General features: G+C 43.1%; 1 protein-coding gene across 3 annotated transcripts; it reads right to left on the bottom strand.

Moving 5' to 3' along the window:
- Positions 1–152: 152 nt before the first annotated feature.
- On the bottom strand, positions 153–22,604 carry fn1b (fibronectin 1b). Of its 3 annotated transcripts, XM_069697841.1 has the most exons (46): positions 22,284–22,604; positions 21,917–22,042; positions 21,566–21,703; positions 21,118–21,249; positions 20,593–20,730; positions 20,254–20,400; positions 19,923–20,105; positions 19,597–19,779; positions 19,222–19,398; positions 18,205–18,360; positions 17,970–18,098; positions 17,694–17,837; positions 16,106–16,227; positions 15,257–15,425; positions 14,992–15,168; positions 14,451–14,579; positions 14,259–14,348; positions 13,876–14,070; positions 12,569–12,847; positions 12,220–12,483; positions 12,031–12,125; positions 11,522–11,690; positions 11,288–11,374; positions 10,890–11,081; positions 9,499–9,777; positions 9,080–9,271; positions 8,863–8,952; positions 8,174–8,440; positions 7,910–8,026; positions 7,655–7,816; positions 7,398–7,553; positions 7,166–7,282; positions 6,496–6,765; positions 6,217–6,404; positions 6,023–6,110; positions 5,751–5,930; positions 5,562–5,651; positions 4,763–4,951; positions 4,485–4,574; positions 3,591–4,054; positions 3,353–3,491; positions 2,450–2,611; positions 2,239–2,364; positions 2,036–2,142; positions 1,810–1,902; positions 153–894 (listed from the first exon to the last, which is right to left on the bottom strand). In XM_069697841.1, exons 1-46 carry the CDS (start codon positions 22,423–22,425, stop codon positions 817–819), a joined length of 7,407 nt encoding a protein of 2,468 aa, XP_069553942.1. In that variant the 5' UTR covers positions 22,426–22,604; the 3' UTR covers positions 153–816. The 3 variants fall into 3 exon arrangements, with proteins under 3 accessions (XP_069553942.1, XP_069553944.1, XP_069553943.1); XM_069697843.1 differs by lacking the exon at positions 9,499–9,777; XM_069697842.1 differs by lacking the exon at positions 21,917–22,042.
- Positions 22,605–22,952: the final 348 nt, after the last annotated feature.

The raw sequence follows: 22,952 nt of genomic DNA, 5'->3' as shown, positions 1-22,952 counted from the left end.
AGAAAAATGTAGTGCGACAGGAAACGAAGGTCAATCAGACGAGTCAGATGTTGCAGTTCACGGTTGGTCCCTCAACCCCCAGCGTGCATGCAGCCAAATTGGAGCCCAACCTCAATCGGATTGTTTAAGAAAAAATGGACACAATACTGCGGTTAGGTTTCAGGATCTCTCCAGCTTTATTAAAATAAGGGACTTTTTCTTGTCAAAGGTAGAAACAACTTTGACACCGACAACAAAGTACAAAAATAGAACAGTTCACATTCTCGCATCCTAGTTCACACATTCACACGTTGAAATTGAAGGGATTAAATTAGTAATAAAACAGAGTTCAGATTGTGTCAATCACACACAGTGCGACCCCTCGGTAATAAAAGAAGGGCTACAGAAAAGAAAAGCACATTTTCATGGACAGTTGAAACAACATTGTTAATAACTACATTGACATTCTTTAACGCAGCACTTATTCTCTGACGGTTTCTGCTTTCTGATTAAGAAATACTTGTAAATATTTAAATGGAAACTGATTTGACATGTATAGAAACTTCCACTGACGCTCACACGTCCGTATGTGGAAGAAAATGTTTGGCACAAGTTTTCAAATGGGTCACAAATTTAGCAGTCAACAGTGAAAAGACGGGCTTAAGAAAATGATCGTGGTTGATCAGGCAGCAGGGCAGTGTAACATCTAAACATGTCAGAAAAGTGATAAGGCCGTCAGTTCATTTGAGTCACAGACAGCGTGGCTTCTACAAGGTGAGACAGTGCAGCAACTGGACGGTGGGCGAGCAAAGCAGATGTCAGATGAGCTGCGATCATTTATTCCGCTGGGTTTTGAGGAGCGGGTACGTCTGCCAGCAGTTCAGGTCGGAGGCACTCAATGGGGCAATGAATATTCTGTAGGAAGAGTAGTGATAAAATGAGGTTAAGATGTGCTCACAATGCTGCAATAGATTACAATAATTAGTTTGACAGGTGATTTAAAAAAAATAAAAAATAAAATTAAGTTGAGAAAACTGCTGTTGCGCAGGAGCGTGATGTGCACGGAAAAGAGGGAAGCAACATCTTTTATAATGAAGTATTCCAAGTTATGTCGCTTGATCAACATCAGCACCTGTGTTACACTTGCTTTTGTGACCACTGGTACATGTGCACTTGCGATTTCCCCCATGGACTTGAGCATCGAGCACGCATCAAATATTAGGTCAAATATAAATAAGTGAAACTCATAATCCAGCCTGAAAGCAGCAACGGTGCAGCGGCTGAATGATGGAAATGACTGAAAACCCGGCGGTAAACCTGAAGTTACCTCGATAACTGCAAATCCTGCATCGTAGTACAAGCCTCGACAATATGCCCGCTCACAGTGCATTTAAAAACAACACAATCATAGCTCTACAACACCCCTACTTACTGGATTTGGCTCACCGCGACTACTTTCCTTCCCCCAAAAATTTGACGTACATTTTTAAGTGCACTCTCTGCTCAAGTTTCAGGTTCGTGGTGAAATCCCAGATGCGCACGTACCAGTGCTCACAGAGACGTGTGTAACTCAGGTAATGATGTTGATCAAGCAATGTAACTTGGGATACCCGTTCACAAACGTTACAGCTTTGCCCTGCTCCGTGTAGATCACGGTGCTGCGCTCCATCTGCATTCAACAGCAACAGTCACCGAACTTTTTGATTGGATTAATGTTTGATTAAATTTAAATATACATTCAAATAACAGATCTGTTAATTCATTTGGTGCGAATAAGATTCACTCAAATGCATCTTGTTTAAAATACGAGATGTAAAAAACATCACTTACTTTACGGAGTATGTTGTCTCCGTATCTAAGAGGCTGCAGCAGACCGGCGTCGATGTCGGCGCCTGGTTTGCGGCAGTTCTCGCATCGCCAGCCCTGATGAGACAACACGTACACAAACATACGTTTAATCATCTTCTTTTGACTCTGAGTGACCACAAACTAAACTAAGCTGAACTGAAACACACTGAACATGAGATTTGAATGCAGGGAGGCTGGCGTGTCTTACCTGTTGTCCTCCAAAGCATGTGCAGGTGCAGATTGCACCCAGGTACTCCTTCTGCCACTGGTTGCCCACCTGGTAGGTTTTGCCATCATCGTAGCACGTTGAGTCGTCTGTGTGGGCAGACGTACACGTTAAGATTCACATGCAGCTCCCCAACTGTGCGAGACAGTCATAGCACGTTTCTTCGGGTATTAAAGAGGCCTTACGTGGTTCACACTTGAACTCTCCTTTGCCATTTCCCAAGCAAGTGCAGCTCAATAGGTGTCCATTCTCTCCGCGACGGTCCCACTTCTCTCCAATGCGATAGTTGTTGCCGTTGTCGTGGCACCACTCTAAGGAAAATAAATAAGAGAAAAAGTCAAACACACTCAAATTCCCATGTTTATATCCTCAAGAAAAAATATCCCAAACACTTACTGGATGAATCACATCTGAAGTGGCCGCTGCCCAGACCCAGACACCGGCACCACAGCTTGAAGCCTGTCTCAGACATCCGCTCCCATTCACCACCGACGTCATGGTAGGTCGCAGTGAAGGCATCATAACACGAGTCCTTAGAGGAGGCAGTGCCCTCTGGGACTGAAGGAAGACGGAGGGGGAAATATGGGAAAAGAATTTGCGTAAGCCACTAGTACTTTAAAATAAACTTCTTTTTTGACATATTGGTTTTAATTTCTGTAAAAATTATGTTTTTCATTGGTATCATACTGTATATTTAAGAGGATAAATTAACATTTAAATTTTAATTGAAGAACAAAAGTGTGGTGACGATGATGCAATCATGGTACATCTTGTGCTTCTCTGGATCCTTTTCACTGAGGTTCTATAACAAAGACAGATGCATTTAAAAGTAATGGTAGAATTTCAAATATTGTTCAGGGGCTTGATCGGCACAACTAGAAATATTTAGTGAATAAAAACAATATTTCTGTTAGACAAGAGAAAGTCAGTGCAGTATGGTGACATGAGTCTTGTTGAACTTCTAAAATTTGTGTTTATAAATGTACTTTATACTGAACTAGTTAATACTACATGTAAATGTGGAGAACATTGAGGTTGCTCGAAGAGGTGTAAAAGAAACCTTTAGATTTGGATAAAAATAATTAATAATTGAGGCTTTTCAGGTAATTAAACCGAACCGTATGGTCCGGTTTTAGACAGTCATAAGAGTCACCAGCTGAATAAAAAAAAGAATAGGAGTGCCTAAAAACTGTGAGGGTTCACGTCTGCTTCAGATGTGCCATCGGTAGGAGCTGCTTGCACTGAATTTTGACCTTTTTCTACTTAGTTCAGACACAACAGCTGCTGCAGGATGCTTACTTGTGTTTCCAGTGGTGACGACCTGCTCCAGAATCTTGTGTTTGAGCGCCCCCAGCAGCGCCTCCACTATCACGTTGTAGTTTGCTCCGGGGGTGAGTCCTATCAGGGTAGCAGTGGTGGCTGAGCCTGGCAGGCGGACCTAAAGCAGTAGAGAGAGGAAAGAGTTGTCTTTTTTCTGATAAATAAGGTTCAGGCAGCATGATGAACTGATCTAAAAACAATGACCATCTTCTCTTACCTGGAACATCTTCTCATTTACGTCTGTGAGAGGATTGCAGGACACCAGGTAGGCGTTGCTCTGCCCGTAAGGCTTCCAGGAGACGGTGGTCTTGGTCTGGGCCTCCTGGGGCCCTCTGGTCTCATTATCGAATGTGAATCCAATGGGCAGGTTCAGCCTCACAACGGGCTTTCTGCGGCCCTCTGCATCAGGAAGGGACACAAAGACCAAGGGCTCATGAACTTGCCCATAGGGAGACTGCGGGTTGCCACCGTTCCCACTATATCTGTTGTTGTCGTCGTCGTCTCCGTTGTTGTTGTTGTTGTACTCTGTGTACTCCACATGCTGGCTCTGATCACCAAACCCATCCTGGTTATTGGTGCCCACTACCTGGACTCTGTTGTCCAGGTCAGTTTCAGGCACATCCAGGTTGCCTCCAGGGCGGTGGGGCTGAGGCAGAGGCAGGGGAAGCAGGGAGTCTGGTTCTGGGCAGGAGAGACGGGGTTAGGGAAGCAAGCAGGTTAGACGAGGGGGAGGTGAAGCAAGAGCTGCAACAACATATCACAGCCAACAGGAGGCAACAGATATGGAGCATTGGTAGGCCGCTACCTCATGGCAAAGTGTGCCATAATGCAAAATTACAAACACACGAGATATTTTGAATGACATTTGTGAGAGCATTCAAAATAAAAAGGGGTATTATAGTTTTAGGAGCCTAAAATACTGATTAACCACACAGTTTATCTCAATGCTGCTGAGCTGTTACAGCAAAACATGTAATGCAGCTGAGCAGATAAAAGCTGCCATTCAAACCTACACATTTTACGTGACATTTACCTCTACCTCACATGAATTTACTGTCTCATTTATCATCACAATTGTCACAGTACAGAGCAGAAGTCTCAAAATACTCACGAGTCCTGATCCGGCCCACCAGAGGTGTGCTCCTCTCTGTGTTCTGGATGGCGATGATCTTGATGATGTACTCTGTGGATGGTCTCAGGCCTGAGCAGAGAAGGAATTATCATATATGAAAATGATATACCGGGGGGGATCCTGGTCTAGATTGAACTAATTTTTCAATCTAAATGAAACTATAAGTAAAACATGTACAAGTATTATTTCAGTGATAAATGCCAAGTTCAATATCTTCAGTGGAAATATTGTTGATAGTGAGATTGCCAAGTGCATACCAGATATGGTGGCGTAGTTTTGTCCGCCGTGGGGTCGTGGGATGAGGTCCTGTGGGGCTCTTCCTGACTCCTCGTAGGTAACGTAGTATCCTGTGATTTGTGTGGCAGGCGGCTGCCAGGTGAAGGAGATGGAGGTGGGGGTCAGAGATGTGAACTGGAAGTTGGTGGGAGCCTGGACCACTGGTGCAGCTGGAAAGAAAAATATTGTGTCAGATCATTCAATTGCTTGTTTTGTCTGAGTGCACTGAAAGGCATTGACATTAACATCAGAATTTTAAAAAAAAAATCCAACTCAATGCAACAGAACCAGAGATACCATCTTTTTTTATTATTCCTTATAAAACCTGGTGCCTACATTACCCACAATGCAAATCAACAAGTGAAAGTTCAGAGATTCTCGCTGCAGCTGAGGAAACCTCAAGCTGTCAGCCTCAAACAGAGATGAGAGGCGAGCTACAGATGTCATATAAGCCCACTTTTCATAACTTTTCAAACATGTAAACATAACTTGTAAGTGAACTGTGATGTATAGAATCCCCTTTTGGATGGAAAAATACTGCTCTACACTGTCTATATTTGGACAAAAGGCGCATTTACTTGAACCAATGTGTGCCTTACTTCTTTCATCTGTTTCCCTTCACATTGCACTGTATGTATGTTGTGTAATGTTTGTAATGATAGAGATAAAACACCTGTAACTACATATAAATCAATATTTCTCAATATGGAATAATGACATTTGAACTTGAGTTCTCGTTCACCATGAAACAGACGGATCAGATGCAGGTTTGCGTCGTACCTGTTTGAATCGTGAGAGTAACCGGGGCGCTCTTCATGTTGCCGTTCAGTGTGTACAGCTTAACAGAGTACATGATGCCAGGCTGCAGACCTTCAAGAAGAACACACACACACTGTGAAGCAAGACTGACAAACCAAAATATGAAGAAAAAAAATGTAACGCTGTGTTTAGCAGGAAGCCGTGGCATACCTGGGAGAGTGTAGGTGAGGGCGTCTCCTGGGATGGTCCTGCTGATGGTGGGATAAGAGCCGCTGAGGGGCGTGGCTTCGATGAGGAAACCGGTGATAGTCTCCACCTTGGAGCGCCAGGTCAGGGTGAAAGAAGTATCCTTCACATCAGAGATACGGACACGGCGAGGAGGACTGACATCTGAAACGAGGAGGAAAGAAACAGACATTAAACAGAACAGAAGATAACTGTTGATGGCTGGAGATGAGTCCATTTATGAAGCAGCCAGTTACCTTCCAGTGTGGTTGCCTCTCCTTCCAGTGGTCTGCTGGTGACTGAGTTCTTCAGAGCGTACACTTGTATCTGGTATGTGGTTGCTACCTACAGTACACACACACACACACACACACACACACACATACAGCTGATATTTACTAACTGGCTGATTATGAATTCATATAAATAATGAGACAAAAACTCTGTTTACCATGAGCCCTGGTACGACAACACGTGTGGTGTCCGGAGCTACATTCATTTCCTTGCGGGGGCTGTTGATGTTCTTGGGGTTGACAACCACACGATATCCTGTCAGGCGTGCACTCGGAGATCGCCATGACACGGTGAAGACGGAAGGACCAACCTCTGAGATCACCAGGTTGGTCGGAGCGGGGATTACTGAGACAGAGAGACACAAGTGTGAGCAGAAAGATTGAATACATTGTCATTAAAGCGAGTCGTGAATGTGATATTTTCTGTCTATTTCTACCTGTGGCCTGGGTTCCCACTAACGGTGTGCTGGGTGTGCGTCCGTTGAGGGCGATGACTTTGACAGTGTATTCGGTCCCGGGGCGAAGGCCTCTCAACACCACACTGTCCTGGTCCCTTCTGGGAGCGGGACGCAGCTCTTGCTCACCCTCCTCTGGGCTGGAGTATAAGACACGGTAGGATGTGACCGTGCCCTCTGGACTGTCCCAAGTGATGCGCATGAAGGTGGAGTCGATCTCAGAGAAGGTCAGCTCTTTGGGACGGTCCATGGCTGCAGGGGAGGAGGAGGAATACTGATTTCAGCTCTAATTCAAAAAGGCTAAAGAGAGATTTAAAGCAACACCTAATATTTATTTTATTGTCACTCTGGTAGCCACATTGAAGGATAAACTTCGATGGCAGGACTGATGGTTAGAGACCTGCCAGTTAGCAGCCAGTTTGTTTTATGAACAGCAGAAAACATGTTTGTTGTGGCTTGAAATATATTTGTTAGCTGATCTGTTCATTTTGTCAGATGTTTGCTAACATGCTCTGATCACAAAAAACAAAAGAAATATGGTTAAGGCTGTAAAACGGCTGTAACCAAATGATTTAAGTGCATGTAATCCATAATTGTGTTCCCTAGTTGAACCTTTCTTAGATAAGTTTTAACTGAAGTGTGTCAAACTAACCAGTGATTGCATTCTCCATCACGGGGGAAGACGGTTGTCCATCATTGCCCAGCGCATAAACACTCACAACATACTCAACGGTGGGCATCAGACCCGTGAACGTCATCTCTGTCTTATCTGTAATAGATGAGCAGAACAGGAGCCAGTGAGAGGAAGATAGTGTATTAATTTTTTGTGTACTTTATGTATATAAAATAAAGATCTGATTCTGAACAGCTGTTTTGTTTCTTACCAGGGGCCACCACCTCAGAGTAGGAGGGCCCCAAGCCATTCTTGGGGACACTTGTGATTCTGTAGCCTCTGACTGGTCCCTGAGCAGGAGACCAGCGCACAGTGATTGCATTGTCACTCACATCAGTCAGCCTCATGTCAGTGGGCTGCTCAGTATCTAAAGGAGAAATGGGTGCATGACAAGTATGAGATTTACTGAAACCCTTCAGCAATTACAATAATTTTTTCCAGGGATATTTGTTTTTCTCATTGCTGTACCAGTTCTGTGTGTTAACTGGACATTGGTGTTGGAGGCGGGGCTGTCTCCTCGTCCGGAAACAGCATAAACCGTGATGGTGTAGTCAGTACCGGGCTTCAGGTTGGTGATGGTGGCGGTGGTCTGAGTGCCTGGGATTGTAAACTCTTGAGGAGTCTCACCATCTAGTAAAGAAGAGAGAGTAAAGACGGGTCGAGTGTTACTCTGGACATGGCTGAGGTTTAGAGGAAACTATGAATTAAGATAGGTAAACATACTGGTGTCTTCATAGGTGATCCTGTAGTTCCTCACTGTGACAGAGGGGGCGTCCCAGCGAATGGTGATGCTGGTGGGGGTGGATGATGTTACCGCGAGGTCAGTGGGTGCATCAGAAACTGAGGACAGAGAGGACAGAAGAAGAAAGAAAGGAGGTTAATTATAGTAAAAATACAATAAAGACAAATAACTATGATCATGATCTGAAGAATGTCACTAAAAGAAGAGAAGAAGAGGTGATAATTGAAAACAGTATAAAAACTCACTGGTGGCCTGTGTGCCAGTCAGAGGCTGACTCTCCTGGTTCTGGCTGACAGCATACACATATATCAGGTACTCTGTCTCGGGCGTCAGTCCGGTCAAAGTGTAGTGGTTCCTGGTTGGGGGAAGCCTCTCTTCCTTGGCCCGCCCACCACTTGTCTTCTGATAGTGGATTCGGTATCCGGTGATGACGGCAGTTGGAGCCAGCCAATGAACGGTGAAGGAGTTGGTGTGAATGTCTGAGAAGTCCAAGCCAGTCGGGGAGTCCAGAGCTGAAAGAGAAGGTTTTGGAGATAGAAGCAAATGAAGTTATATGCAGAGATAATGTAAAAGAACAAAGAAAAAATTGCAAGTAACCCCAAAAAAGCAACACTCTCTCCAACCCACAAAACATGAACACCATGAGAATAATATTTTTTTCTATTCAACAAAACAAATAAGTTGAATGTGGCATAATATTCGAGGGACAACAACAAGGGCTGCAACAGGAGCAGCCTCTGACTTTTTGATTGCTATGGTGATTTGCTGATTTTGATGTTTATTGCCTCTGTCTTTTGTTTTGCTGTGTTTGATTAAAGTGTTGTTGGTTTTTTTATGTTATTTTAATGTAAAACATAAAAAATCTAGAGTAAAAAAAAGTCTTGCAAGAATAAGTCCTTCAGGCACCCACTATGGAGACCACTGTCATACTCACTTGTCTTCTGAGTGCCTGTGGCTGGTTCACTTTCTCGTTCTCCATACACACACACAACACTGATGCGGTAGTCGGTGTTGGGAAGCAGGTCTTCATGGACAGGGTGAGATATGTACGGTTAGAATGGTTTGACGTGGAGCAAAGCAAAACAAATACTTTTGACTTTTAAAGCACCGTGAGACACTTTTAAACAGACACTGTGTTTATGTTTTCTTACTTTGCAGCAGGAAGGTGTTTGTGGCTCCGCCAACATTAACCTCCTTGATGTCATCATCTGTGGCTACAGGGTGGTAACGGATGACAAACCGAGAAATTTCGCTTGGAGTGGCAACATTGGGGACAGTCCATGTCACCCTAATGTGGTCAGGACCCACCCCACCAAACTGCAGGTTGGTGGGAACCGGAATGGCTAAAAGAAGGAGGGGTCATAATTTATATAACCAGGACAGGAAAAGCGGTTAATCAAATAAAACTAGATTTATAGCAGCACAAAATAAATATCATTGATGTGATCAAATTCAGAAATTTACTGTAGTATGTGATACATTAATAAAAGGACTGTAAATGTGCCTTCATTCATTTTCTCAGATCAAAACCCAAGCCCTCCCCACTGATGGAGTGAAAGAATTAAATCACCAGCGTGCGTTTGCTTTGTGTATGTGGTCGGCTCGCTCTCCCCATCCTCAGTAACAGTGAAGATACTGATGTCATAGTCCACGCCCGGCTCCAAACCATGAATGGTGTAATAACCAGCAGATGTCTCCACCATATCTTGAATAATTGGCAAGCTCTCGCCTGACGTTACTACCGTTATCCGGTAACCAGTAATGGTAGTATAGGTCTGAGGGATCCAGCGCAGGCCAATGGTGGTGTCAGTAATGTCGACAAAGTCAATATGACTTGGTGTGGGGATTTCTGAAAGGGTTAGGCCAGTTGCAAAGCGCAGGCAGAATTAGAAAGACAGAAAAGCCATAATAATTAACATTGGTCATATCAAGAACATTAATTTCATTTCCCGTAAAGCATTCAGAAAACCTCAAATTAACCACAGCCATGTTAGATAATTACACAGTACTGGGTTGAGAGATATTCAGAATAAGCCCTTTAATTAAAGGTAAATCCCAAGCAATGATTAGTACTACTGTTGGCCATGCTAAATAAAAAAAAATTAAAAACACCTTCCCCAGTAATAAACATAAACTTCATGCAAATGATCAGTTAGCCCATGATAATATTTTAGTGGTTTATAAATAATAGATGCTGCATTAGAATTTTTTTGTATTTTATATTTACCCAATATGTAAAAGTGACCTACAGTGATAACACCACAGAGAATTGTGCATTGTACTAACTTATTACCCTCTTTTACTGCTTAGTTAGATCTTGTTGCTCTTATTATCATCATTTTGAACAAACAAGCTTTGATAAACCTTCCAGACACTACCTGCCCTGTAGAAAATAGCAAATAGATCAAATGTAGCTGAAAGCCTTTTGATAACTTTTAGCTTTAATAATTTTTTAATGTTGATAATCTAGAGGCTCAGGAATCTGAGGAGTTGGTGGAGACCATGACAGAGCTAAAAGGACATTTAGTATTAGACTTATTTTAGTCAGGTTGGTAGAAACACAACTCCAGATGGATGATAATATTGTTCTGAGCGTGCTAAAAAAGCAAGAAGGCAATTTCCTGGTAGCTTACAAACAATAACAACTTCATAAAGACAATATTTCAGCGTCCGTTGGTTCAATATGGACTTATTCTTCTCCCTATTGGCCAAAAATCAACTAATGCAGCTTTAGTTTCTTTTGAAACTATGCCAAGCATTGTAAGGGTGGGAATCATGAAAATGTTATTGAAAGGAGGTGAAAATATTAGAGTTGGCTCCGGCTTGACTCAAACCCAGCCTTTAATGGCAAATTCATCTCTTTCATGGCGCCCTCCCAACCAGACACAGGTGTTTTCTGTAGACACAGCTGTGTGTTTGCAGCCTGTAAACATGTGTAAATGCCTTTCTGCTGGCTCCTACCTGGTGTGACAATAGTGGACACAGGCACACTTTCCATATTGCCCTTGTTCGTGAACACACTGACGTTGTACTCCACACCCAGATTCAGGTTCTCTAACAGGCATGAGGTCTGATCAGCATCGACTGACTCTTCCACGGAATTTCCTCTCTGGCCGTTGGTTGGCGTGCTTGTCACCTTGTAGCCTGTGATGCCTGCAGAGAGTGGAGCAGAAAAAGACAAATATGGAGGAGATAGTACATTATGTCAAGAGGGGTTTTTTTTTATTTATTCGTCACTTAGAGAATGAAAAGAAGATACCGGGAACAGGCGTGGAAAAGAACACCATTCAAAGGCCAAGGTCTAGACTTGGCATGATCCAGTGGGCTGGCAGTGCATGGAGAGCACAGTCAATATTTACCTGCTGTTTTGGAGGCGACCCAGTGGACTGTGAGATCTCCTGTGTTGGGGTTGGACTCCACACTGAGGTCAGTGGGAGGAGACAAGGCTGCAGGGAGAGAGAAGCAGACCATGACTCATGAAAAATGGTTTGAACAGTGCTGTGTTAATCTGGTCATGAGTTATACAACTGATTTTATAGTGGCTTTCTTTTAAAGTTGTTTTTTTTTTTGTAAAAGTGAAAATAGATACACACTAGTAACGACGTTGCGGATGATGGGGTTTCCACGGTGGCGTCCATTGAAAATGGGCTGAACGCTGTAAGTGTACTGAGTTCCAGGAATTAGATCGGTGATATAAATGCGTCCAGAGTCTGAGGTCTCTTCTTTGGGAGACTCGCCTTCCTGGCTGGGGAGCACAGACAGCTGGGGAGAAAGAGCAGACGTGCGGAGATTAAGAAACTTAGAAAATACACTTAAAATATACAGCAGAAAAAAACTAAAATCTCCTTTATTATTTTACAGCTGGGGGCAGTACAACAAGCTGTGAACACCACGCTGACATTTTAGCAGTTACCTATTTACACATCTTGTGGACAAAATTTCTCTGTCATAACGAGGGACCCTTCTTATATTAAAAATAGTGATTTTACTCATTGATAGTTGAATGAATATCAATTACAGAAGCATATATTTTTGTTTGACTAGTTGTTTCTCTATGTGTTGAACTGATTATTTTAAGTGATGAGAGGATGCAGGTGTCTACCTTGTAGCTGAACCTGCGGACGGGTATCCAGGTGACCACAATAGAGGTATCAGCGACCTCGGTGCTAAAAGCAGGAGCATTTCCCATCTGGGGAGCTGCGAGGAAAACAGAATGGGGATTAATATTACCAAATTCACTACAACTAATTATTCTAGGCTTTGTAGATGTTTTGTGTCCCTTAATACCGACCGGTGGTGAAAGGTGTAGTGACGCCCTCGCTGAGCACGTTGTCCAGCTCAGAGTGCAGGGTGGCGATATACTGCGTGTCTGGACGTAAATTCCTCAGCGGGTACTGGGTGACCCCGCCGGGGATCCTCTTCTCGATGGGGCTTGAGCCCTCGATGCTCAGGAAGAGACGGAAGCCGGTAACGATGGCGCGGGGGGCCTCCCAGGTGACCAGTGCGTTGTCGTGTCCGATGTCAGTGAAGTGCACGTTTGTGGGTGAATCAGGTTCTGGAGGTGAGAAAATATAACACATGTAATGCAGAAAATGTTTTATATTTTGCTGTAATCTCTCTTTAAATGTGCATAGACTTACTGGTAGATTTCTCTCCCACAAGCGGCTTACTCTCCACTCCACCACTGATGGCGTAGATGTTGAAGCGGTAGAGCGTGCCGGGCTGCAGGTGGGTGATGTCAGCGTATGCGTTGGGTGAGATGGGCAGCTGCAGGAGCCTCAGGTCAGAGCCGTCAGAGCCAACAGGGGAGAAGGTCACCCTGTAGCCAGTCACTTCACTGGGTGGACCGGTCCAGGTGATGGAGATCTTCACATCTGAAACCTCGTAGAACTGCAGGTCTGTGGGGGCGAGGACCTCCTCTGTGGACAGGAAGTGGAAGATTGATTGACAAGGGTCAGAATCACACTTAAGAGTTTTTGACCACTGGAAATGCTACAAAATATAGCTGTTAAATGAGTATCAACATGCATATAACATGTTTTTTTAGGCCTAAAAGATGCTCACAATGCGGTTTGGGGAGAAGAACTAAAACTAAACAGAACCGTGTGCACAAGAACTCCGTTAACTGAGATGTGTAAAAAAAAATACAAGGCCAAATTTAATATGCAAACTAAAGCTAAACTACATAAAAATCTGCTTGTCTTTATAGTGGCAGCTTTTTACAAATGTTTACTTAAAAAATAGTTCAATAAAAAGCTTTAATAATTTCCAGATTGAGATATTTACACATCTTGGCTCATAAAACAAAAAATATAAAAGAAATCCCATATAAAAGTTAAAAAAGGAAAAAGTCCTCCACTGCAGCATCTGGTTTTGTTTTTCGAGTGTAATGAAATGAAGGAGTAAAATCATAAATAGAAACCCAATTTAACATATACTGAGGATTTACAAAGTGTGGGTGTTGAGGGTGTTGGCTGCACATGCATACTTGTCTTCCAAAGTGTTTTAACTACATCTGAAAAGGTGTCTGTTTCTCAGCACACTTTGGATCTAAAGAGGTCATTCAGGGGTCACAGTATATGAAGATGGAGACAAGAAGGAAAAAATATCAAGATGGTATAGCTGTAGCTATATAGAAGCTTATTTTGACAAAGCAATGTTTTGACAAGCTCAGTCTTCACTGAGCACTGAAAAGCCCTTTGTGAAACTTTGTGGCCCTATAAGGAATCTTCAGCTGCAAGTATAGACTCAATCTGGTCACTGACAGAAAAAGGCAAAGAATGAGCCAACAAGAATAATGTACCATCTAAAGAAGAAATAATATACTGTGAACGTTTTAATGAAACAAAAGACCTGACATGGACTAAATTATATAATTTATGCAGCTGCTTTCATTGACTCTAGCTGTATTACCTGAAAGATAAAGTATTTGTTTAAAAATGTGTACCCTGTTGAGGTGATCCAGCAGTGTTGACCTGTACAAAAACAGGCTCGCTCTCCTGGTCCTCCTCCACAGCGTAGATGCTGATGTTGTAGAGCAGACCGGGGAGAAGGTCGACCAGGGTCACCGAGGTCTCGGTGTCACGCAGGTTCAGCTCGGTGCTGCTGCCTTCCTCTGATGGCGTGTACACAACACGGTAACCTGCCGGCACAAGCAGACAAATTCAGATTAAAATGGATTTATGAGCACAACAAAGCTGAATGCCGACTGGCAAAAATTACAGAAGAGGAAGAGATTAAGGTAGGTAGGTAGGTAGGTAGGTATTTACTTTATTAATCCTGGGGGGGAAATTTTTTAAATTAACACATACAGCGGAGGTATTTTCTTACCAGTAATAGGAGCCTGAGGTCTGGACCAGCTGACTCGGATCGAGGTCTCTCCCACCTCGTCGACAGTGTGCTGAGAAGGTGTGTCAGGAGCTTAAGAAGGAAAAGAGTGGAGATCCTTCATGAGAAAATGTGTGAAAAATGCACACCTTGACTTTAATGTCTCGACAAAGAGGAGGAGAGTGCTTCTCCTACCCGTAGTCTGGGAGGTAGTGAGGATGAGGTTGGGCTGTCCCTGATGTGGGAGCTCGTAGACACTGATGTTGTATCTGCGTCCTGGCAGGAGATCATTGATGGTGAGGGAGGTGGCTGTGTGGGGAACATCTGGAGAAGCAAACAAAAAGTTAGTGAATACACATAAAATGGTATTTATATTTCATACAGTATTTTTGGTGCTAATTTGCTGTTTAGTTTACACCATGGTACCACCGCAACTATGTCTTAATATTTCTCAGAGACTCAGGCCATTTAGTTGCAAATCGATGAGGAGGGCTGCTTCATGGCAGTATTGGACTTCAATAGAATACTTGCATCAATTGAATGGATTACTGTGATTTGACAGGTATTTAATTGGCTTATATTCATCAATAACCCAATATAAAACTATATACACTATGGTGAAGAATTTCTATCACATTTAACCTGAAATACATCAGTAAGAAACTTAACATAGAAACTATTCACTAGACATTATGAAGGCGATATGGAGGTTTCGGTGATGGTCAGAGGCTCTTACCCAGGACTTGTGTCTTGGCCCCCTCCTCGCTGAGCTCATACTCCACCCTGAAGCCAGAGATGGTAGAAGAAGCCGATGTCCAGGACACGACAAAGCTGTTAGAGGTGATTTCTGTCACTGACTCAGAAGTGTCCACCACTGCAGGAAGCTGGCTCGTCTCTCCCTCCGATGTTTCCACTTCAGACAAAAAGGGATGTGATGTTCTAGTGAATATTTTCATTCGATTTGTGGCATTAACAGACTGTTGCTGCTCTAGTTTACTCACAAGAGCCGCGGGTGGTCGTGAAATCGAAGCGTGTGACCTCACGGCGTCCGTAGCGCAGAATGCTGATCAGCTGACCCTCGTAGGTGATGCCTGGACGCAGCCCACTGATGGTGTAGGAGTTCAGGTGGCCGGGGATGTTGACCTCCCTCCAGGGAGAGCGAGTGTTTTTCTACAAGAAGGGGTAAAAGGATAAAAGATGAATGGGTTTTAAGCCACATTTTTTTGAGTTAACATGACCAAGACATTTTCCAAAAAGAATGCTTTAAAGTTTTCGGGGAAAAAAATGTAAATTTAAACATCTATAAATACATTATTATTAGATTGAACTGATTTGAGCCACTGAATGGACCTTATGGTGACATAGTTTCCTAAACTGGATAATCTTATTTGGCATTGGATTATTTTATTATCTTATTAATGAAAGAGAACATTTACAGGAATCATATGGTTACCTGTATATTATGGTCTGGACACTGGCTTACAACTATTTACTGCCACATCCTGCATTAGAAGTATCTAGACTGGTCGGAAAACTACAAACTTTCTGAGCAGGTTGGCCAGATGACGGCTTTGAATGACTTTGCCGTCCAAAATATACAGTAAAACCAGCTTCACAGGAAATCTGTTTGACTTCAATTCAACAACTCTACCAGTTTGACAGTCTTTGAAGTCTTCAAAGTGAAAAAGACGTGTGAGAAAATAATCACATGGAGGAGGATATTTATCTTGGAGTCTATTAAAAATTGTGTTTGTGTGTACAGACTGTAAAGGGCAGTTCATACACCCTTTCATCACCTTGGCACCAAAGGCACTTGTCAAGATGTGTTAAGAACCAAAAGTGTAACTCACAATTCTCCACTTGAGGACGTACTGGGTAATGTGAACAGATGAAGGCGGGTTCCACTGAATGGGGTGTGAGTCTGGCTGTTTTCCTGCCTCTGTGATGATCACCTGGACAGGTCTGTGGCCGTCTGAGGAATCAGAGCAACAGCAGGTGTTCGAAAAGATTTAGGAGACACCAGGAGAGAGCAGGAAAGAAAAGCTGCTATAAGACTTGCACATAATATAACAGTGTTACCTGTAAGGAGTGTGGGTGAGAGTTGGCTACGTTCTGGTGAGCTCTGTCAAAAGGATTCATCGTTTTGGGACAGAACCAAACAACCAGACGGTGCTAAACCAGCTCAAACACCCACCGACATCTTACAGTCCGACATAACACCGGAGTCCTATATTCATCACAGTTTATCGAGCCTCTGTTCCATCAAGAACACATACTCCTACAGCTTCACACACTCTGCACAGACACACTTCCCTCTCCCACTGATGAGGGTGAGATCGATGTTGCAACTGTAACTTTTTAGGTCAAATGTTCCATTCAGGACTCACAAAGCGATGCAGTACAAAGTGTCACATGAAGCAACTTTTACCCAAACAGAGTGGCGGATTCCAATGCCCCCCCACTCTCACCCAATGCATCGTTTTCCCCTCAGCATGTCAGCAAAACATCATTCAACCCCGGGCGGGGGATGTAAAAAAAAAAAAATAAAAAAAAAAACGACAAAGACCAAAGGAAGGACAGGTGTGATTTGATTGGCCGACACTTCTCCATTTGTCAGACTTCAAAGTTGAGAAAAAACCTGAACCCCTTGTTTCCTCCGTCGACCTGGCAAGTGAACTTTCTCTTCAGAAATGTGTGATGGGAGGTTAGGTGATGAGAAAAAAAGAGGTCAATAAGTAAAGCTAACATGAATTAAACACTAGCAGTGTATAAATCAAAGGAAAGGAATAAGAAGTATTACAGAAAAATTAACAAACAGTCTAGAATACACTTACCAATTGATTAATACTTCTTATTTAGCCATGATTTTCATAATTGTACGAATGGCTCACCACAGACAGACAGCACATGTTATCTTGTGCTGAGGTCTTGAATTTTGAATGTCTCACACTGTCATTGAGCCTCAGATAGATTCTTACAACTGAAGGATCTTGAAGTTTAAGCTCAGGCCAAACATTTTGCCTTTATTTGTTTAACTTTGGTACATTTGTACAATGGAAATCAGTGACTTAGTATAATTCTGAAAAAAACAATCAAAGTGTGAAGATTATGAAGAAGTGACGATGATTTATAGGTGTCAGTCATGCTGAACTAAAAATATAAGTATCATGTTGTGTCTACAGATTTGTCAGAGAATCAGTGTGACTTTTGACACAAATTGAGGGCTCCAACTGAAGTTTTTTGTTTCATTTCTGCATTACTTTTGTTGTTCGCTAATGTCTAAAAAACACTTGAACAACCAGTCAACCGTGCTTAAGTCGTCCATGTGTCATTATATCATCAATATTGAAACACAGACGATGTGGTCTCTGCAGAAACAGAGCTGTAACCCAACTCAAGTGGAGTGCTAAAAACTGTGTTGGGAAGTTTGTTTTTTACCTTGGTAGGTCTGCTGGGGTTCACATCTCATTTCTCCATTCCCGTTGCCATAGCAATAACAGCGGTATTGAATGCTATGGATGGCTTTATCCCATGTCTCTCCAATCTGATAGAACGTCCTGGTTTGTGGCTCCTGACACTGATCTGTTGTGAGAAACATGAGCAACCAACAGAGTAAAGAAGGTGGGACAGAGAAGGGTGGGGTTGCAATTCTCAGCTGCAACAGTTCAGACTATCAAATCCTCCGACACCCGAGCTAATAACACATAAACGCACCGATAGCGTCACACTTCCAGCGTCCACGTCCCTGTCCGTAGCAGGTGCAGTTCATCATGTAGCCTTCATTGTGGCGCTTGGAGAATTCCTGGCCCACTTCATAGGTCTGGCTATCAACAATACACTGATCTGCACGTGTACAGGCAATAAAAAACACACATTGTATTTTCTAATATCACATTACAGGGCATGACTTCTAAAAGGTTTTGTTTCAAGTCTGAGTTAGCTCTCTGACCTCGCAGCTGCGAGTGAGCAACGCAGCTCCACTCCCCACGGCCACTGCCCAGGCATGTGCACTGCATCATGTGACCCATGACATCATGGCGTTTGTCCCACTTGTCGCCTATACGGTGCATCACTCCATCATTGGTGGTGCATACTTCTTCATGGGCTAATCATAGGAGATAAAAAAAAACAATAAAAAAAACAGTCAGTGCTCTGCATGCTTGCAGTGTGTGTTTTTTGATACATCTCTATTCTCATGCTGAGGTGTGTGTTCAGACAAAGAATTTTCCTTCGTCCAGTTCAACCCAGAATTACGAATGTGTATGTAATATAACTGTTATGTAACAGCCTCGTACTCTCCCATGGCCACTCTAAGCTCCAATTATTTACTCTCCAATTGTCTACAAGTGACTCCTGGAACCAACTACCCATTATAATCTGTGAGAACAAGATGAGATAAAGATAAGAACATTTAGTTTAACTTTATACCCTTCAAATGGCTAAGTTTACCATTTCTCACCTGTGGCTTCATATTCAGTGTACATGAGTAGTTTTACCAAGAAAATAAACATTTCTTAAAATGTCAAACTTTTCTTGTAAGCATTCATTAATATTTTAATAAAAATATGACTTTATATTTTATGTTGTGTACATAACTATTTGGAACAATTTCAAATTCATTGATGTAAACTTTATCTAGGAGAAAAAAATACTAAGTGATTCCCAAACTGGTGGGACTTGAAGCTCCACCTGGTGGTACGCAAGCGTACTCACAAGCTTGATTCAGTCAGATTTGGACTCCACAGTTATTTAGCAAACAGAATAAGTAGCATTTTTAAATGGCTACCAGGCTAAAAAAAACAACAAAAAAAACAGTTGAGAGACAGGTGACAACACCTGACAGGTCAGACTGTTCAATGGTGAGGAGGAGATGGAGTTGGCAATTGAGCTGTGGCGCTTTTTGGTCTGAAATGTTTGGGAACCTCTGATTTGACATGACCAACAAAGCAGTTACGCACACACTCACCAGCCATGGGGCAAAATCCAAAGCGCTGCTCTCCGTCGTAGTCGTGGGTGGTGCCACACCACCTCATGGCATCACGGCGTCCGTCAGAGGTGCAGTCGGTGTAGTTACGGCCACTGTAGAGGAAGGGGAAGTGGCAGAGAGCGCCGTTGGAGTTTCCACCTCGTGTCGCCACAATAACTGGAATTAAGATGAGACAGACCGTAATTACTGCACAGCTCTGATTACTTACAATAGACTACTGCCATGCCATGTCCTTAATTATAATCCTTATTATATCAAAGACAGTTATGACTGGGCAATAGTTATTGTGGCTTATTACATAAAAAAACAATAAAATGATCAAGCCACAGTTTACATCCCTTTCCTGTGTCTCACCGTTCTTTTCAGTACAGAAAGAGTACTGCTGATCGCTCTCATAGTCTGAGGTGGTGGAGCACCACAGCTGCCCGTCTGTGCGTCCATCTGAGGTGCAAGAGTAGAAGGTCTTCCCCATGAAGACGAAGGGGAACGCACACGGCTGGCCGTTGGAGTTACCACCATACACCTGGTTCCTGGTCTCTGCACGAATGATTATTTGAGTTTTGAGACATGACTCGGGGACTCTCAGACTTATACAATGTGAAGGAAACCAAATTAGAAACACACCAAAAATGTTCTCTAAAATAATTCAATAACTCTTTTCTTCTCTCCCTCCTACTTACCCCCCTCCTGACAGCTGACTCCATTGCCCAGACAGGTACAGAGCATCTGCTTGCTGCCCTGACTTCTGATCCAGCGCTGCCCATCGTAGTAGGAGGCTCCAGAGTCTGTGCGGCAGGTTCCCTCTGCAGGAAGCTCGGGCTGCTGCCGAAGCTCTGTGCGTGTGGGGGTCGAGGCGGCGGCACCTGCGGCGTATAACACCAATTAGATTGAAAGATTAATGAATGTGAGGGCTGTAAACACTAAGAAGAGCAGAGAAAATACGTTTTTGATATTTGGTGAACATTTGTAGCGAAACTACATCTAAGCATCGGTTTAGATTTTGAGTCTCACTTCGGCCTGTGTTGTGTCTTTCACACTTCCATTCTCCACGGCCGTTTCCTAAGCACAGACACTGCACGTTGTGTCCACTTGTGTCAGTCTTCGTCCATGTGTCTCCAATACGGTAGGACCTCTTGGTGTCCTGGTCATTACAGCGGTCTGGTTGGAGAACAAACGTAGTCAGCAGCTGCTCTGGAAGTATTTCAAAGTGTGTGTGTGTGTGTGTGTGTGTGTGTGTGTGTGTGTGTGTGTGTGTGTGTGTGTGTGTGTGTGTGTGTGTGTGTGTGTGTGTGTGTGTGTGTGTGTGTGTGTGTGTGTGTGTGTGTGTGTGAGAGTATATAATCTGCTCACTCCTTGAGGTGCACGTGATGCGTCCATTTCCCTCCCCCAGACAGGTACAGTCCAGCATCATCCAGCCTTGGTATGGTTTCTCCCAGGTCTCCCCCACGACATACGATAATGCAGCGGTGTTGTCGTAGCAACGCTCAGCTGCAGAGAAAATAAAGTAGAATCTTAAAATATTATAACTGCGGTTTGTGACAAAATTTTACCTAAAAACACAGAACTGACATTGAACGTTCACAGGAAAAAAAAAAAAAAAAAAAGTTGAAAATCCATAGCTGTGTTGTAAGATGGGCAAATCAAAGAGACATGCTCTTTTGCTCACTTGTCTTGTTTGTCTAGACCGATGTTAAATATTTACAGTGGTATCAAACAGTCATGGTTCTAAAATATCACCCTGTCTATAAGTGTGTGCCTGCAAGCTCGAATGTTTAGGTTGAGATTCCACATTTATCTGCATTCCAGAGTTCATATGGAAAGTTTTGACATCCTGGCTACCCTGCAGGTTTAAATTCATGCTGTAAAACCACTCACCCACGGGTTTGCACGTCCACTCTCCTTTGCCATTTCCAAGACACACACACTCCAGCATGTAGTCAGCAGTGTCATGAGGCCTCTGCCAGGTGTCCCCAATTTTGTAAGACATCCCACCTTCATGGCAACGATCTGGGAAATGAGAATTGCATTGGTTTAAAAACGTGCCCTTAATATACACTCAGACACATATGCATTCAAGTTTTATATTCAATAACCTAAGTTTACTGATCAAACAAAACACACACACAATGGCTATCCTATTTGTTTCCAGAGCATTAAAAGTGCAGAGGACTCAACTAAAATGTAAAGCCAAAAATAACAACACAAATAAATAATACACTGAAATAACAATGTGGAAAATTATGAATGGCTCAATATGGTTCATTTTAGGTCCGTTTTATCAAATGTTTAATGCTGCAGGCAGTTCAGTGTTCTGGTAACTTACTTGCGATGGTACAGCTGATCTTGCCTCGACTGGAACCAATACAGGTGCAGTCCCACATCATCCCGTCTTTTGGTCTCTCATAGGTTTCACCGACCCGGTATGTCCGGTCATTGTACTTATCATAACAAGACTCCTCCACTGAAAGAAAAACAGAGGGAACACCAAAAGGTTAAAAGGCTGTTATTGTGGAGACTTCTCCCTGCTGAACAATCTGTTTGTTTAGAGTGGCTCAGGACTGTTGTTAAACTCATGGCGTGATTTACTGCTTTTAACTTCACTTGTTAGTCACACAACAGTTCTGAAACAAGTGATACTGCAGTGAGGAGAGGCACCGGTCGGTCTCTCACTGACCTTCAGGCTTAGTTTTACACTTGATGCCTGCTGCTCCATTGCAGGTACACACCAGTGTGCTACCAAGGTAGGGCTTCTCCCACTGCTCCCTCAGTCTGTATGACCGACCGTGTTCCTCACAGCCCACTACAAATCATATAAATAGTCACATCAAGACCATTCGACATTTGACAGGAAAATTGTCCAAAAAGTTTTGCCTGATTTGGCTCATCTCTAAAGAAATTAAACTCCAAATGACTGCAAAATTGAATCATTAGGTAAGAAACAAGATACTGTGAACTCATTTATTTGAACAAAACACCACCTTCTGCATAAAGTCTCACATTAAGGGGCGTTTTAAAGTAGGTTTGGAAGCCCGTGTACCAACCTGGAGAAGCAGCCGCTGCGTCATGGAGCTCAGGATAAATCTGATACTGACCAGTTTGTCTTTTGCTCTTCTTTGGCAAAGCGTGGACTGCGCTGCTTACGCACAGCGCAACCAGCAACCCTGTAAGTGGGCTACTAGTCATTTTGTGGAAGACTAAGGATTTCAATAAAAAAGAAACAGCAGGTTAACAAAGCAAAGTTAAAAAAAAAAAAAAAAAAGAAAGAAGACGAACTGAGTGCTGAACTAAAGCTTGGAGAGTTCTGGTTCCTGTCCCTTATTCTCAGCTATGCGCCGCTGCTCTTCCAGGCGGTTCAGTCTCCCGCCTCGCAGCTCGTGCATCAGACTGAGGCGAGGGGAGCGCACTGTTTTATACCGGGACACACCGCTGCAGTCTGATGGAGGGGAGGGATTTTACTGGAGCTTGGATGACCCGCCCGAGTGTGTGCAATACTTGCACTCCTCACTTCACTTTCAAGAAACAAAAGAAGCCGCAGACGAAAAAAAACAACAACAACATCAAGTTGGAAAGATGAGTTTCTGAAATCTGTTCATCCTAGAGATGTTAAAAAAAACCCGACTCAAAATCATACATGAACAGGGGCCATGCAGAGGGTCAGGGAATGACTATAAACCTGTAATAAATCAATACATATCTTACAGGATGTCACT

Source organism: Brachyistius frenatus, unplaced genomic scaffold (assembly GCF_029030835.1).
Source record: "Brachyistius frenatus isolate BFR_SWC_R1_liver_20210118 unplaced genomic scaffold, ASM2903083v1 Contig_24, whole genome shotgun sequence".
In the NCBI taxonomy this organism is placed as follows: domain Eukaryota; kingdom Metazoa; phylum Chordata; class Actinopteri; family Embiotocidae; genus Brachyistius; species Brachyistius frenatus.
Note: the sequence above shows the minus strand (reverse complement) of the source record. Positions and strands in the feature narration are given on the sequence as shown.

Coding starts and splice junctions, on each gene's coding strand:
- fn1b (XM_069697841.1), bottom strand. CDS start 22,425: ATGACTAGTAGCCCACTTACAGGGTTGCTGGTTGCGCTGTGCGTAAGC. Junction 20,731..21,117: donor GTGGACGTGCAAACCCGTGG/GTGAGTGGTTTT, acceptor TTTTCTCTGCAG/CTGAGCGTTGCTACGACAAC. Junction 12,126..12,219: donor CACTACACCTTTCACCACCG/GTCGGTATTAAG, acceptor TTTTCCTCGCAG/CTCCCCAGATGGGAAATGCT.